Raw genomic sequence first — 17196 nt, forward strand, 5'->3', positions numbered from 1 at the left:
GGGCTTGAGCTTGGTGGGTGCCCTTCAGGGCAGGACGAGTTGCCCTCACTCCTGCCCCAGATGCCAAGCCCACTCCTGACCTGTTCCCTGTCTTGGCCCAGGCACCGAGATCGCCATCATCCTGGATGGCTCAGGAAGCATCGATCCCCCAGACTTCCAGAGAGCTAAAGACTTCATCTCCAACATGATGAAGAACATCTATGAGAAGTGCTTTGAGGTGGGCTTCCCTAAGGGTTGGACTCACACAGCTTGTGTGTTATCTACCGCTGGGAACAAACCATCTCAAAACATCCACCAGCGATCTGCTCTCCTTCTATGGGTCAGCTGTTCGGTCTGGGCTCAGCTGGGTGGTTTTTTTGCTGGTCTTGCCTAGAGTTATTCCTGTAGCTGCAGACATCTGGTTGTTTGACTAGACCCTAAGATGCCCTTGCTTGTCTGGACCACGTGTCTCCAGCAGCCCAGCCCAACTCTTTCATGGCAAGCACTTTCCAAACCTCTGATTATATCACATTTGCTGATGTCCCATTGGCCAAAGCAAGTCACCTGGCCTATCCCGGAGTCAGTGTGGAAGAGGGGGACTACACAGGGACATGGATTCAAGGAGAAGTCTGTGATTCACTGGGAGCCATTACTATCATACCTTCCTCCACCCCCACTGGCTTAGAGATTTCCCTCTGCCTGAGTATTTCCTCCTGCCCAGAAACTAGGAGGAATGAGTGGATTCTTCCACTGCTTCCAGGCGGAGCCATCTAAGGGGCAAGGGTGGCCTTGGGCAACTCTGCCAAACTCCTTCCCTCTCGGCCCCGCCCCTGCAGTGCAACTTTGCCCTGGTGCAGTATGGGGAAGTCATCCAGACAGAGCTTGACCTTCAGGACAGCCAAGACGTTACAGCGTCCCTCGCCAGCGTCCAGAACATCACTCAAGTGGGGAGTGTCACCAAGACTGCCTCTGCCATGCAGCATGTCCTGTGAGTGTGAGGGCAACAGAATTACCTGTCCACCTGCTGAGTGCCAGTCCACGGCCCCGCCCAGAGGCTCTGAGGCGTCCTACCTGGAGAAGGTGGCTGGACAGACTGTGTAGAGGAGAGGGTCAGGGTTCAGGCTCTTCCTTGGCTGAAAGGGGACACTGTGAGGTCTTCCAACCCAGCCTTGGCTGATAGATGACGCCCCAAGACAGTCCTCCAAAAATTCTTCCAAAGACTCCTCCTGCGAGCAGCAGTAGGGCACGGTGCTTATCAGAGGGGCTTAGTGGGCAGGCTCCCTGGGTTCAATCCCAGCTACAGTTTGTACTCGTGAGACCTTGGGCGAGTTGCCTAACCGCTCTATGCTTCAATTTTCTCACTTTTTTTTTTTTTTTTTTTTGCGGTACGCGGGCCTCTCACTGCTGTAGCCTCTCCCGTTGCGGAGCACAGGCTCCGGACACGCAGGCTCAGCGGCCATGGCTCACGGGCCCAGCTGCTCCGCGGCATGTGGGATCTTCCCGGACCGGGGCACGAACCCGCGTCCCCTGCATCGGCAGGCGGACTCTCAACCACTGCGCCACCAGGGAAGCCTCAATTTTCTCACTTTTAAAATGAGAATAATAGGGAATTCCCTGGTAGTCCAGTGGTTAGGACTTGGCGCTTTCACTGCTGAGGCCAGAGTTCAGTCCCTGGTCGGGGAACTAAGATCCTGCAAGCCGCAAGGCGTGGCCAGTAATAATGATTAATAATAATAATAATAATAATAGTAGTACTTGCCTTAAAATATGTACGGTGCATACCAGAGTGCCTGGCATCTAAGTTCTATGTAAATCTTAGCCACTGTTTTTAATATCATTATTATTCCCACACATACACACGAGGAATAGACTCCAGTGCTGTCCAGCACCTTTCTTTTTCTTTTTTTAAAAATAAATTTATTTATTGACTTATTTTTGGCTGCATTGGGTCTTTGTTGCTGCGCACTGGCTTTCTCTAGTTGTCCAGCACCTTTCTATTGGGAGCAGGTGAGGGGTAAGAACACCTGTGTTGCAGCCTCACCTCCACCCGCGCAGCTGTGTACCCAGGGACATCACCACCCCTCTTTGGGCCTTTGTTCTCCCAGGAGGGCTCCTTAATCCTCTTCAATTCTAAAACAGGTCAGTGAATAAAATCTCCCCAGGGCTCAGTCATCCCTTTGGCAAAGTTCTTTCCCTTTACTCTCCCCGATTTAGAGACAACATCTTCACACCAAGCCATGGCTCCAGAGAAAAGGCATCCAAGGTCATGGTGGTGCTCACTGATGGGGACATATTCGGGGACCCCCTCAACCTCACAACTGTCATCGACTCCACAAAGATGCAAGGTGTTGAGCGCTTTGCCATTGGGGTAAGAACTAGGTGCTGGGGGTACCTCGTGACCCTGTGCAGCCTGGGGTGGGGAGAAGCCAGGGCTCCTAGAAGGGCTTCAGTAAGCAGCGTACCCAAACCCTGCTGCACTCACAAACACTCACCAACTTCTCTTCTTTCAGCCCCCGTGTCCCATGCACCCCGCACTCCCCACCCCACTCAGGGTCTTCCCCGCAGACGGCTCATTTCCCAGTGGTGGTCACAGCTCCCTCGCCCAGCAGTGATGGGGAGAGCAGTGGACACCCTGGGAGCCCACAGGAGGGATGTCAGGGAAGGTTCCAGGAGGAGCGGGTGCTGAGCTGAGTCTCGGAGGACAAAGAGGAGTAGCTGACGTGGGGCACAGGGGAGGCGGGAAGGGCTCTGCAGGCAGAGGGAATAGCGTGGGCAGGGGTGAGGAGCTGGTGTGTTCAGGAAAACACACGTAGAGTGTGTGGGAGAACAGGGAGCAGGGAAAGAAGGAGGCCTGGAGAGCCCTCGCGGTGCTGGCCCACTGACCCAGGGCCTCTGTGCAGGTGGGAGATGCATTTAATAAAACTAGGGCGTACAATGAGCTGAAGCTGATCGCCTCGGACCCCGATGAGGACCACGCCTTCAAGGTGACCAACTACGCAGCGCTGGATGGGCTGCTGAGCAAACTGCAGCAGAGCATCATTAGCGTGGAAGGTGAGGCTCCAGGTCCCTGGCCACCCCTGTGTGGCAGCCCCCTCGGCATTCAGCAGGAGGCCCGAGGCCCACGCTCCAGCCCTACTCCTGTCCTCCCTCCATGTGGCACTCTGGCAACTCCTGTCACCTCTCTGAGCCTCAGCTGTTCCATCTCTAAAAAGGCAACAATATCCCCAGCCTTCCTCACTTCCCCCAAATTCCATGAAACTCTGATGAGAAGCTCTTTCTGGTGCTGGAGGAAGAAGGGTGACTGGGGCATGATTCCTGCTCCCAGGAGCTCCCAGGTGAGGAAACTGAGGCCCAGGAAGAGGGAGGGGATGGCCCTCTTCCCAGCTATGCTGCCAGCAGCTGCTCAAGCAGGACCCGGATCTCTACTCCAACCTGATGCTCGTCCCACCCTACCAGAACCTCCTTTCCTCTGGGAAGAGGCCAAGCCGGACCCTTCCCCGACTTGGTTTCTCCCTTCACCTTGGCCCACAGCAGTCTCACTGGGCTTCTTGGCTTCCAGGCACGGTCGGAGATGCCCTCCACTACCAGCTGGCACAGGTCGGGTTCAGCGCCCAGATCCTGGACGAGGTACGTGGCCGACTCAGCACCAGGCAGGCTCTCCACAGAGGAGGGGCCCCAGCGACTCCCAGGGACTCAGGGTCCCCTGGCTCTCAGTGCCCTGTGGTGCGGCCTCTGAAGGAGCCAATTTGAGATTTTTGTTTTCATAGAGATTTTTTGATGTGAACCATTTTTAAAGTCTTTATTGAATTTGTTACAATATTGCTTCTGTTTTATATATTTTGGTTTTTTGGCCCCGAGGCATGTGGGATCTTAGCTCCCCAACCTGGGATCAAACCTGCATGCCCTGCATTGGAAGGCAAAGTCTTAACCACTGGACCACCAGGGAAGTCCCATGAAAGAGCCATTTTAGGACAAAGGAAAACACTTCTGTGTGCTCGCCCTAACCTGGACCTTTGAGGTCGAGGAGAGAGTGGCCCTGTTTATAACAGGAGGTAATTTTGTCCTGCGCTCAAGGATTAAGCAGCTTCCTTAACACAGACTGGTAACACCCAGCCCTGGGTGGGCTTGCCTACCAAGCCGGGTACTTCTCCCCACCAGAGGCCCTGTTCCCCACAGACGGGCAGTGAGGACACCGTCCTTGCATGTGGTGGAAACACGGTTAGCACATCACTCGACACAGGTGGGCCTTGGGTGCCAGACTCAGGCTGTGCAGACTTGGAGGACATGAGCCCCATTTTGCTCAGTCGTACTTTTTTTTTTAAATTTATTTTAATTTATTTATTTTTGGCTGTGTTGGGTCTTCGTTGCTGCACGTGGGCTTTCTCTAGTTGCAGAGAGTGGGGGATTCTCTTGCGGAGCACGGGCTCTAGGCATGCAGGCTTCAATAATTGTGGCACGAGGGCTCACTATTTGTGGCTCACAGGCTCTAGAGCGCAGGCTCAGTAGTTGTGGCGCACTGGCTTAGTTGCTCTGCGGGATGTGGGATCTTCCCGGACCAGGGCTTGAACCTGTGTCCCCTGCATTGGCAAGTGGATTCTTAACCACTGTGCCACCAGGGAAGTCCCTCAGTCATACTTTTTTAAATGCTCAACATCTGGGCCCTGGGTTGTATTTCTGCCCCAGGGGTTGCTGGTACCGGAGGGACAGCTGCCCTGACAGGGTCATGGGTACAAGGCAGGAACCCAGTGTCTGCCTCTCGCCTTCCTCCTACGTCTCTGGCCGGGTGCACTGAATGCCCCTCATCCCCCCTGCAAGGTTTGCTGTGCTGGCAGGTAGACCCGACGCCACCCTGGCTGGCCCTGGGTCCCTTCCACTCAGATGGCCGCCCACCCTTGTCCCCTGCAGGGGCAGGTGCTGCTCGGTGCTGTAGGGGCCTTCGACTGGTCGGGGGGCACGCTGTTCTACAACATGAGCAGCCGCAAGGGCCGCTTCCTGAACCAGACGGCGGTGGATGCCAAGGCTGTGCAGTACAGCTACCTGGGTGAGGGCGGGGCCTGGAGGCTACCTGGGTGTGGGCGGGGCCTGTACAGGGACACAGGCTGCAGTGCACTTCCTAGCTGGGGAGGGCCCAGGTCGGTCACGTGGACCGAGGGAAGGGCCCCACTTAGGGAGCCTGAGGCTGAGCATTAGGCCTGCTTGGTACCAAAGCGCCAGGTCCTGGCAGCTGCCTAGGGAGGTAGGGCCTCTCCATTAGTAATGGCGGTGGGTGCCCCTTCACCCCTCCTCAGTCTTCATGCACTGCGTTTGTGATGAACGTGCGTGGAGTGTATTTTGAGTGAAGCTGTGTGTATGATCGTGTGTGTCTGTCCCATCTGTATAGTGGGACACACGTGTGTGAGCAGCCGCGTGGGTAAGTGGAGCCACCGCTGACGATTTTAAAAGGATGAGGAAGATAGTCTCTCCATGTTTGCCTCCCTGCCCAAGCTACTTCGAAGTCCTGGCTGGGAAGGGGGGCGGGGCACAGGAGTGGCCCAGTGGGAGATCCTGATCACAGTTCCACATCCCCCCCCCAGGTTACTCGGTGGCGGTGCTGCACAAGGCCTGTGGCCTCTCCTATGTGGCAGGGGCTCCACAGCACAAGCAGCAAGGGGCTGTGTTTGAGCTCCGGAAGGAGAGCAAAGAGACCAACTTTGTACCAGTGCTGGAGGGCGAGCAGGTACTGCTGGAGAAGGACCCCCGCCCCCGTTATTACAGATAGGGATCTGGAGGTCCCCGAGGGAAAGGGGTGGGCTCCAGGGCACACAGTGGGTTGGGGACCCAGCCTGGGCAGAACTCAGGTCTCAGAACTCAGCCTCTGCCCCGGCTCTGCGTCTCTGAGCGCCAGCTGGTTTCCCTCATCGTGGGGGGTCAGGCTGTTCACCCAGTCTCCTGTGTTATTCTGGTGAACACATTGATCTGGTCTGACCCGAAGCTGGTGGCCCAGGAAGAGCAGGAGCAGAGGCCTAGCGTTGCTGAGGGCTCTGGTGGTGGCGGCTGCCTCCCCGGCACTCCCTGTGAGCTGCGTTCCCTCTGGCCTGTAGATGGGGTCCTATTTTGGCTCTGAGCTGTGCCCTGTGGACGTCGACATGGATGGGACCACAGACTTGTTGCTGGTGGCCGCCCCGTTTTACCACGTGCAAGGCGAGGAGGGCAGAGTCTACATGTACCGTGTGAACGAGCAGGTGGGACAGTCGCCATCTTCGCAAGCTGGCCGAGGCTGTGGCTGCTCGGCCTGGGGCCGAGGTGACAGAGGCTGGGAGCGCCCCGGCCCCGCCTTGCACCAGAGGGCGGAGATGGGGAGCTCAGGGTGGATGGCAGCCTGGTGGGGCGACTGCTTCCCTCCGTCCCCTCCCCCACTTTCTTACGTTCCCCACCCCATCATCTCATGTTGAGGATGATGACATCGCAAATAGCTGCACGGTTGACAAAGCACATCCTGTCTGTGATCTCACTTGTTTCTCACAGTAACTGTGGGAGGTAGCTGTTACTCCCATTTTACAGATGACAAAACTGAGGCTCAGTGATGTGGAGACTTGCTTCAGTTTACAGAGCAAGTGTGTGGTGGAGCCAAGGCGAGAAGCCAGGCCTCCTGATCGCCAGCCCAGTACCCCAATCATGGGAGCAGAGGGTTGCAGCTCTTGGTCCTGGACTGCAAGGCAGGAGGACTCCAGCTTCACCACTCACTCACTGTGCAGACTTGGGAAGGTCTCTTGCCTCTTCTGAGCCACAGGCTCCCTCCCTGCTGGAGAATCAGAATCAACAAGTCCTTGAGCATGCTCCCTGGGGTGGCAGTGGGGTGGGCACCCCGCATCCCTGTCTTGAGGGCTGAGCTGCCTCTCTGCCTCACAGGATGGTTCCTTCTCCTTGGTACGCACGCTGAGTGGCCACCCCAGGTTAACTTATGCGCGATTTGGCTTTGCCATGGCGACAGTGGGGGATATCAGTCAGGATGAGCTCACAGATGTGGCCATCGGGGCCCCCCTGGAAGACTTTGGGGCAGATGATGGTGTAGGCTTCGGCAGCGTGTACATCTACAATGGACGCTCTACCAACCAGCTGGTTGACCTCGCTACCAGCCAGCCACAGGTGATCCGCAGGGCTCTCTCTTGCCTCTACTCTGGGACTCTGACCTTCCCCAGATATGATGGCCTGAGACCCAAGCCAGCTCCAGTCCTAAGTGCCAGGCAGGTCCCAGAGGGTTGAAGGACAGAAGTCACTTGGAGGTTCTCACCTCAGACCCTTCCAGTGGGGCTAGAGGTTGTGGCAACATCCATGTACTTTCCTGACCTGTGACTCCCTCCTTCTTTGGCATTCCTGACCATGGACCTGCCTCAGATCCTCTTTCCTCTCTCTGTCCCTTCTCTGGCTCCTGTCTCCCACCCAACCCCTCCCCCCACCCCAGGCCTAGCTCTCACCCCCCAGGAATCCATTGCCAGCTTCCACGCTCCATCTTTTATGGGCACTTTCACTCACATCCAGCTGCAGCCTCTCTCCAAGCTTCAGTCCTGTGTGTCCAGCTGCTCCTGAGCCCCTCACCTGGATGGCCTCCAGCATCTCACTCTCAGGATGCCCAACTGAAAGCATCCTCTTCCCCCTAGACCTGCTGCTCCTCTGAGCCCTACCCCTCCACTGCTCACAGCAGAAACCCGGGCTAATCCCGGACCTCAGCTCAACGCATCAGCCTCTGCCTCCTAAAGATCCTGCTGTCTCCCAAATCCAGCCCCTCCTCTCCATCCCCACCACCCCTGCCCTGGCTCCTTCCTCTTCCCCATCTTCCACCCTGTGCTTCAGTGGTGTTTCTGAAATGTAGTTCAGAGCCACCCTCGCCTCAGCCCCACATGAGGACTGCTTGTGCCCAGTACTCCCTGTGCCCACTGCACTGACCCCTGACTGTTTCCTGGGACGACCCTACTCTTCCCCACCCCCTGCTGTCCTTACTCTCCCTGTCAAGCCCCACCCCCCTTCAAGCCTCCCTGGGAGAACCTTGACGTTTTCTTCCCAGTTCCTCAGCTGATGGCTCCCTGGGGTGGGGACAAAGGCTAATCTGCTGATTGAATTAAACCAAAAGGAAACCCCTTTCCCTCCCTGACACCTTGTGTTTCTCGATCCACAGAGGATCAGAGCCTCAGTGGTGGCCCCAGGACTGCAGTACTTCGGCACGTCGGTGGCAGGTGGCTTAGATTTCAGTGGCGACGGCCTTGCTGACATCGCTGTGGGCGCTCTGGGCCGGGCGGCTGTGCTCCGGTAGGGGTCTGCTCTGGCAGCTTCACCCAGTTATCCCGCCCTAAGTGACCTCGAGAAGACACCAGGCACTGAGGGGAGGGAGTAAGTGCATGGTTAAGGGCGCCGGCTCTGCCCAGCTGGGTTTGAACCTCAACTTGCACTTAACGGTGTGCCCTTGGACAGAATTTCTAAGTCCCAATTTTCTTATCTATAAATGGGAATAACAGTGCACCTACCTCAGAGAGTTATGAGGACTGAGAGGATCTATGCAAAGTATTTAGCACGGTGCTCAGTGGTGGCTGCTATTATTACTATTAATTTCAGAGCTTCTGTGCTCCATCCCTAAGTGAGTGATCTAGTCCCATGGCTATAAATAATCTGGCGGGGCACCCATCTGCCCCGTGCTCTCCGCGAAGCTCCAGGCTCGGCTGTTTATTCAACACAGGCATCGCAAAGTTGCCACGTCTAAAAATGGACTCACCAAAAAAAAAAAAAAAAAAAAGTCAAAACCAACCAAACAAAAAAAACAAAACAGAAAAGGGGACTTCTCTGGCGGTCCAGTGGTTAGGACTCGGTGCTTTCACTGCAGAGGGCGTGGGTTCAGTCCCTGGTCAGGGAACTAAGATCCCGCAAACCCCATGGGGCAGCCAAAAAAAAAAAAAAAAGGACTCATTCCCACCCGCCTTTCCTTCTCCCCACCTGCCCCTCCCTGGGCTTCCCATCTCAGCAAAGGGTGCCATTTGTGCAGGATAAAAACCCAAGAGTCATCCTTGATTCCTCTTTTTCCTTTCCCTGCCATCCCACCAACAAGTTTTGGTTGGCTCTACCTCCAAAGTACTTCCTAGTAGTTCATGACATTGTCACCTCTCGCCTGGACCACTGCCATGGCATCCTTCCCTGCTTTCACTCCCTGTGCTCCGTTCTCCACACAGCAGCCAGAGAGACCCTTTCATTCTGCTGCTCAAAACCCCTCAGTGGTTCCCACTTAGAGTAAAATCGAAATTCCTTACCATGGCCTGGCCCTGCAGACCCCTCCCTCCCCGCCACTAGTTACTATTCTCTGTCTCACTAATTGTGCCCCAGTTATGCTGACTTTTGTGTTCCTCAAACAAAGCAGACTCATGCCTACCACAGGCCCTTTGTATCAGCTGTGCTTTCTGCCTGTAATGCAGTTCCCCTAGATCTTCACAGAGCGGGCTCTTTCTCGGTAACAGAGCTCAACTTAAATGTCTCCTCATTTGTGAGGCCATCCCTGACCACCAGCTAAGTAGCCCCCAGTCTCTATTACCTTATCCTATTTTATTTATTTATTTAGTTAGTTATTTTTTGGCCACACTGTGCGGCATGCAGGATCTCAGTTCCCTGAGCAGGGATTGAACCCGGGCCCCCTGCAATGGAAGCACAGAGTCTTAACCACTGGACTGACAGGGAAGTCCCAATCCTATTTTATTTTTATCATAGCATTTCCTGTACATAGGGTTTTCCTGTTTCTTCTTGTTTATCTGCTTGTTGTCTGTTTTCCCACTAGAGCAGGGCTTATCTCTTTCCCTGTAGTATCCTGAAGACTCAGAATAGCACTTGGCATAAGCGAGGTGTTCAATGTATATTCAGTGAATGAAGGAAGAGCCCAGGCACCGATCCAGAAGTCCTATGGTCCCTTCTCATGGTCCTCTTTGCTGTCTTGTTTAGCTCAAGACCTGTGGTTCGTCTGAAGCTGTCCATGACCTTCGCCCCCAAGGCACTGCCCATTGGCTTCTACAGCAGCGTGAATGTGACTTTGTGTTTTGAAATCAGCTATGTGTCCCCAGCTGCTGAGTCAGGTAACAGGCAGCCTAGCTGACCCGTCCAGTGCTGTGGTCAGTCCCTGTTGGCTTCAATGGGGGGCAGGAAAAGAGGGCTGGGTGGGGGTGGGGTGTTACGAAATCCCTCTGTTAGACTTTAGCTCCTTTGACCTTAGGTTCAATTTAATGGGAACCGCCCCAGAAAAGGGTGATCTGTTGTCACGTCCACACTCTGAAGGGGTCTCTCTGACCCTGTTGGGAAAAGGGGCACTGGATCCCTTCCTTGGGTGGAAGGGTTGAGTTTCTGAAAGGAGACTCAGAAGAAGGCCGGCACTTGTGCATCTCCACCTGCTGTGCCCACACCTGTGTGTGCGCAGGGCTCCCGAGAAGTACCTGTCCTCTCTCTCCCTGATTTACCTCTTCTCCGCTTCCCTGCTCACCGTGTCTCCCTGGCCCAGGGGGACTGGATAACCTGCCAGAGGCCTGGCCTCCCTTCCCATCCGCTTAGTTGGCACTGGTTGGGAGAACTTGCAGAAGGCATGGCTTTCACAGCCCAGGTGCTCACTGCCAACCCAAGAGATCCCCGCCAGAACAATCCCCCAGCAGCCGTCCCCAGGGCTTAAGCTCTTGGTAACAGTCCTGGGGATGTCCTCCTGCAGGTCAGAACGTGCTCTCCCAGGTGGGCTGGCTTTCCTGCAAGAGCCCATGATCAAATCTGTTAATTAGGAAAGGGCAGGCCTATCCGTTCCAGCTGTATAGGCTGAAAGGTTCAGGCCACAGAGCCTGCATGGCAGCTGCTGGGTGGCTGTGTGACACTGGGAGGGCGTCTTTCACTCTCTGGGCCCTGGTTTCTTTTCTCCACAGTGAGGGAGCTGGCCCAGGTAGTCTACAAGGTGCTTCCAGCTCTGCTGTTCTCAGGTTTTACTCTGTGGTTTCTCTCTCTATTCCTTGACTTTTTGCTGCTCCTCATTTCCTCCCTCAATCCCAGCCTCCTCCCTAAGCGCTTCTTCCCCTAGGGAAGCCTGACTCAGCCCCTGGGATGTGCTGCTCCGGGTTTGGGGCTGGTGCACTGAGGGACCCTAGCTGGGTGCCGGAAGACATGAGAAAAGTACCTTTGAAATGAAGAAGCAGCTTGGGGAAGCGCCTATGTGGGGGCGCCACTCAGGAGGGACTCATGGGAGGGCCCTCTGTCTGGGGCTTGCCCATCCCAGTCTCATCAGGAAGACCTGGTCTTCATTCCCAGGCCTCAAAGAGACCTCTCTGAACTTCACTTTGGACGTGGATGTGGTGAAGCAGAGGAAAAGGCTGCAGTGTTCAGATGAGAGGCTGTGTCAGAGCTCCCTTAGGGAGTGGGGCACGGGCCCCCGTCTCTGTGAGCCCTTCCTGCTGGTTCCCACAGAGGGAGAGGTAAGTGGAGGAGTTTCCAAAAAAGTCTAGAGGGGTCTGTATTGTTGAGAAAAGAACTGAGGTGCATGCAATGAAGCACATGTACCCATACACACAAATGAGGCAACTGAAATAATCATAATAGATTAAGAACCAGATGGTGGGGGAATTCCCTGGCGGACCAGTGGTTAGTACTCTGTGCTTTCACTGCTGATGGCCCGGATTCAATCCCTGGTCAGGGAACTAAGATCCCACAAGCAGCACGATGAGGGCAAAAAAAAAAAAAAAAAAAAAAAAGAACCACATGATGGCATGGGAGGTGGGAGGTGGGAGTTATGGTACCATAAATCCAAATTAAAGAAACCTACCGAGGGACTTCCCTGGCGGTCCAGTGGTTAAGACTCCTCACTTCCACTGCAGGGGGCGTGGGTTCGATCCCTGGTTGGGAACTAAGATCCCGCATGCTGTGCAGAGTGGCCAGAAAGAAAAGAAACCTACCGAAATTGAACACTAAGTAGATCTCTGAGCTTCCTAGAAACTGGACAAAGAGGGAAATTCTCTAATTGCTGACATTTTTCTTGGTAATAAATTGGGAATAACAGGGCTCCTTCCCTCACCTGATAATAAAAGTGGGGCAGAGGGCCCTTGCATGAGTCAACATCAGAAAACCTGAACGAGAGAAAGTAGAAATAGAAAGACAAAAGTTGTGATTTACAAAAGTTTGCTCCTGACAAATGTGCCTAGAGACATGAAAGATGTATTTGTCAGGACCCAGAGCCTGACAGGACCCAGAGTTGTGGACCTAAAAGGATCATTTATTCCAATAAACTCGTAAATTATTCTTCTGACTACACATCTGTTCCCATGTCTGTTGATTGTTAAATGGATTAAGAACGAGTTTCTAGCAAATCTATGGCTTCCTTAAATACAAGCATAACTACCTTTTCCACCTGGGAATCGTGCTCACCTACTCTCAGGTGTTCAAAGCTCCCACCTGGCAAAAAGGCTCAATGAACAAAGAGAATGGCAAACAGCATGCCAGCCCATCTCCTGGTCTTCAGTTTTTATTTCTCTAGTATATCCTCCGTGTTGCTTGGAGAAAGATCTTTGTAAACACAGACGTGGCCATGACTCTTCCCTTTCGTGGCTCCCCTTTGTACTCTGAATAAAACCCAGGCCAGCTTTTAACTCCTAACGGCCAGAATCCTGTTGTGATTGGGGCAGGAACCATAAGGAGTTACGGTGCCCGAGGCCATGGCAGATCAAGGGAGATTTTCCCAGTGCTCTTGGCAGCCGGGCCTATTTGGAAGAGGCTTCGGAATCCTGGCTTACCACTTTCATTGTTTATTTCTTACTGTGACTGCATCAAAGTTAAAAGTATTCTCCTTGTCATCTTCTCCCCCACATCCAACTCCAACCCTGCCTTCCTTGGTGACTCTGCAGCTCTGTCAGGAGGACTGCTTCTCCAACATCAGTGTCAAGGTCAGCTACCAACTCCAGACCCCCGAGGGCCGGAGGGACCATCCCCAGCCTATCCTGGACTTCTATGCTGAGCCCTCTGCCATCTTCCAGGTGACTCAGCTCGGACCAGACTCTCCTGGGAGCCATCCCCCTAAAAGTACCTGCTCCCCTATCTTCAAAGAAAGTTGGGAGGGTCTTCAGACAGCATTTAGGCCCCTCACTGTACAAACGAGGATATAGAGTTCCTGAGACGGTGTTAATTTGCCCAGGACCTCACTGGTGGGTAATACACGTCTCCAAACCACCCCCAAGGCTCGTTCTTTTATGTTCACAAAAAGTACCTGCTACATAGTTAATGAAGCATGTGAATACCTTGCCCACCTTGGCAAGAGTCTCTGATAACGGTGTGGTGAGGGCCCTGTGTGGGGACTGGACTGGAGCCCACCTGCCCCGCGCTGCAGAGAGGATGCCCTTTGGCATACCTGCCTGCCCAGGTCCTGCCCAGGCCTTCAGGCTGAATGGCCCACCAGACCTATACCCTAGCAGATGGATAGTGTCACAAAAAACTTTTCTCATAACTACAGGAAATCAGAGAGGGAAAAAAAACAGTAAAGTTTCTTGATTCTATGGTATCTAAGGAGATTTTGTTCCCACTCAGGCCCTGGCCCCCTGGGGTATTCTGTCAGTATTCATTTAGACAGTCTTATGGGGTACAGAAAAATCAGCAGGATCAAAGAAGTGATAACATGAGCATTGAAAAGTAATAATTACAGTTAGCTGGAATGCATTGAACCTCCAAAAGTAAAAATAAGCCAAAAGTAGTTCATGCTGGCACAGAAAAGCTTCAGGTAGCAGAAGTATATTTCTAGGTAATCATAGGACACTCACAACTGTCCAATATTTGTACAAGGATGCTCTATATTAATTCAGTTATATAAGCCTTTAGCTCCAGTTTTGGTTAACACCCAATGCGTCAATCACGAAAGGTAAATAGAAATAAGAGAACAACATCATCAGGGTGACTGTTCCTATCGCTCGTCTGCCCAGGAAGAGGGAGGATCAGGTTCCCGATGAGCAAAGATTCTCATTTTAATTTTTTAGGCAAATTTATTCTTAATTTATAATAGTATATTAATTTTCTAAATTTTTAAAATTTGGCATTGACACTTAGATGGTTCAGAAAAGACTGGGAGAACTAATAATAAAGTTTTGTCAACAAAGCAGATTATCACTAATTATATATATTCTGTTTTAAGAAAACTTTAGTTTGAAATATTTTGCTTACTAAGAAGTTAGAATTGTCCAAAGAATTCCCATCCTTTATCCAGATTCCCTAAATGTTAACATTTTAACCTTTTATCACATTTGCTTTATTCTCTGTCTCTCTCTCTATATATACAAAATCTCATGTATATCTTACACATATACATATGTAGTCTCAGAAATTTATATTTCTGAACCACTTGAGAGTTAGTTACAGATATGATGCGTCTTTACTCCCGATACTTCAATATGTATTTCCTAAAAAACAAGGACACTCTCTTACATAACCACAGTACAGTGATCCAAACCAGGAAATTTACAATGATGAAATACTATAATCTACAAACTTTATTCAAATACCACCAGTTGTCCTATTAATGTCCTTTTTAGCAAAAGAAAAAAAATTTTTTCTGGACTAGGATAATTCATTACTTTTGTTTAGTCTCCTTTAATCTCGAATAATTTCTCAATCTTTCTTTGTCTTTAATGACCTTACATTCTTGAAGGGTACAGGCCAGTTATACTGTAGAATGTTCCTCAACCTGTCTTTGTCTGATGTTTCCTCATGGTTAGATTCAGGTTGTGCATTTTGGGCAGGAATATCCCAGAAATGAAGTCTCACCCCTCTAAGTGCATCGTATCCGAGGCACATCATGTTAAATTTGTCCCATTCCTGGTGCTATTTCCCTTTGTAATTAATAAGTATCTTATGGGGAGATGCTCTGAGACTATGCATATATCCTGTTTAACATCCATTCAGGATTCTTACCTTAACTATTAGTTTGATGGTTTGGCAAAGAGGTTTTAAAGAAATTATCCCACTGATAAAATGGATGAGGAGAAATGATTTGGTGTTAGGTTAGGCACATAGATGTTTCCAGAGAATGAGTTCTAGCTGGGAGCTTAGGGTGTTATAATCGTGCTGAAAGAGGGCAGGCTGCTTGGCTGTATTAAAAACAAAACTAAAAAAACCTGCCCCCAATTGTTGACCCAGTCAGATAGAGCTCCAAGCTCTGACTCCTGTGAACTGCATCTCCCTTCTCTGGGAAGCAGAAGGTTTTCTTTCTAGCTCTGGGCTCCCATTCTAGCTCCAGGTCATGGAAACAGTCCTTGCTGCTGTTCAATAAAGCTGCTGCGATGGTCACTGGCTGCTGGGAAGATAAATGCAGAGGTTCCCCAGTTAGAGAGCTGGCTGTGCTTCCTTCAGAATAAAAAATAGACCCGCTCCTTTAGAAAACTTGATTTTTCAGCCTGAGCTGGAGCTTTTCAACCTTGACCGGGCCTTTTGGACCCAGTGCGACTTTCTGAATTTGTTTGGTGTAGGCAAGATTGCAAGGTGGAATATTTAACCTACAGAGAAGACTAGCCATGGGGGTAGAGGACCTCCCGGGACTGGACCTTGACAGTATTTGGTTATTTACCCCCTTTTGTCCCCTGCTGTTGCTGCTCTACTTAAGAGGACTAAGGAAGCTTTTCTTCACCTGGGTTTTCCTCCCCCAAATGTTCAAAATAGTGAGTTGTGAGTGTTGCTGCTTGATTAGCATAATGTGAAAGCGGCAGCATTCCCACCGTTTCACGAAGGTCACCCCATTTTTGACCTTGGCCAGTGGCCTGACGCATGGTACCTGTGTTGTAGGACCAAGCACATCCCCATCCCTGACAAGCCAAGGGATGTCGCAGTCACAGCTCTCACGGCCTTGTGGACACAACCCCAGCCTGTCAGCCTTCACCTGCACTTCTCAGAGTCAGCAGGAGGGACAGGAATGTGCTAAGGAGATCATGAAGCAAGGCGGGGATGGCGGGGTCCCTGGGCTGATCCTGCCCCTCTCTGTCTGGTTACAGCTGCCCTACGAGAAGGCCTGCAAGGATAAGCTGTTCTGTGTCGCTGAGCTGCAGTTGGCCACCACCCTCTCTCAGTGAGTTGAATCCAGTCGTCACAGTTTCTGCAGTTAACTTCCTCCTGAAGGCTTACCACCCCTCACCAGGATGGACCGCTCACTTCCTCCCCCTTCCCCTCATGGCCCACAAAGGGCTTCTGCACTTATTATCTCTTGCTTCCCCACCCACCCAGTGAGGGAGGCAAGACAGAAATTTGTACTCCTATTTTATAGATTAGGCAACAGACTCAGTAGTTGAGGGCCTGCGTGGGGTCACATGATCATTGGGTGGACTTACACCCAGGTCTCTGGACAACGCTATTTTCGTTAACTCAGTGTCTCTCACTCCTAGGACCACCTCAGTTAGAGGTAACCTCTTCCCTGGCTCACCTCTTAACCAAATTCCTTAATTCATTGCATGTTTATGGAGCATCTCCTCTGTGCCCAGCACTCTAGGCGCTAGAGGTACATCAGTAAACAACACACAAAAGTCCCGGCCCTCCTGGTGCCTTTAGGGGGAGAAGGTAATAAGTCAGCTTTGTGTTGATGAGATGTATCAATACTATGAAGAGAAAGAAGGCAGGTGGGGTGGGATGGAATGCCGGGGGGAGGTGGGGTGGTCAGGAGAGTGTTCACGGAGAAGGTGACATTTGGGTGCATGCAAGAGGAGGTGGAGGAATGAACTCTGCGGGTGTCTGAAGGAAGAACACCTGTAAATGCCCTGGAGATGGGAGGAAGAGCCAGGACACCAGCATGGTTGCAGTAGATGAGGGAGGGAGAGGTCACGTGAGGGGAGGAAAGGTCATACGTGGCTGCATCTCCGTGAGGACTTTTACCGTGAGCTGAGAAGTCAGAGGAATGACACGACCATGCACTTTAACAGGATCATTCTTGCTGCTGCGTTGAGAGTAGACTGTAGGAGCAAAGGTGGAGGCGGGGCAATAGTAGGGAGCTACTGTAGTAACTCGGGTGAGAAGTGATGTGACTTAGGCCAGGGTGGTAGCAATGAAGGTGGTTATATTTTGAAGTTAGAGCCCACAGGATTGGATGACAGATTGGATGTGCGGAGTGAGAGAAAGAGAGGGGTCTAAGAAGTCTTTCAACGCTTCAGCCTGAGCATCTAGAACTGTGCTGTCCAATACAATAGGCTCTGGTCACACTTGGTTATTCAAATTGAAATTAATTAA

At 52.0% G+C, this 17196-nt stretch overlaps 1 protein-coding gene across 1 annotated transcript in view; it reads left to right on the forward strand.

Annotated features, from left to right (window-relative positions):
• Nucleotides 1-17196, forward strand: part of ITGAE (integrin subunit alpha E) — a 68588-nt gene that overhangs the window by 33519 nt on the left and 17873 nt on the right. Inside the window, exons 7-20 of the mRNA XM_033847972.2 lie at nucleotides 102-217; nucleotides 816-967; nucleotides 2194-2347; nucleotides 2880-3030; nucleotides 3539-3606; nucleotides 4885-5020; nucleotides 5553-5695; nucleotides 6060-6200; nucleotides 6868-7104; nucleotides 8132-8262; nucleotides 9931-10061; nucleotides 11266-11429; nucleotides 12852-12980; nucleotides 15975-16048. Of these exons, the coding sequence (XP_033703863.1) occupies nucleotides 102-217; nucleotides 816-967; nucleotides 2194-2347; nucleotides 2880-3030; nucleotides 3539-3606; nucleotides 4885-5020; nucleotides 5553-5695; nucleotides 6060-6200; nucleotides 6868-7104; nucleotides 8132-8262; nucleotides 9931-10061; nucleotides 11266-11429; nucleotides 12852-12980; nucleotides 15975-16048 (1927 nt within the window). The remainder of the gene's footprint in view (nucleotides 1-101; nucleotides 218-815; nucleotides 968-2193; nucleotides 2348-2879; nucleotides 3031-3538; nucleotides 3607-4884; nucleotides 5021-5552; nucleotides 5696-6059; nucleotides 6201-6867; nucleotides 7105-8131; nucleotides 8263-9930; nucleotides 10062-11265; nucleotides 11430-12851; nucleotides 12981-15974; nucleotides 16049-17196) is intronic.

The sequence above is a fragment of the Tursiops truncatus genome, chromosome 20, assembly GCF_011762595.2.
Source record: "Tursiops truncatus isolate mTurTru1 chromosome 20, mTurTru1.mat.Y, whole genome shotgun sequence".
Lineage (NCBI taxonomy): Eukaryota > Metazoa > Chordata > Mammalia > Artiodactyla > Delphinidae > Tursiops > Tursiops truncatus.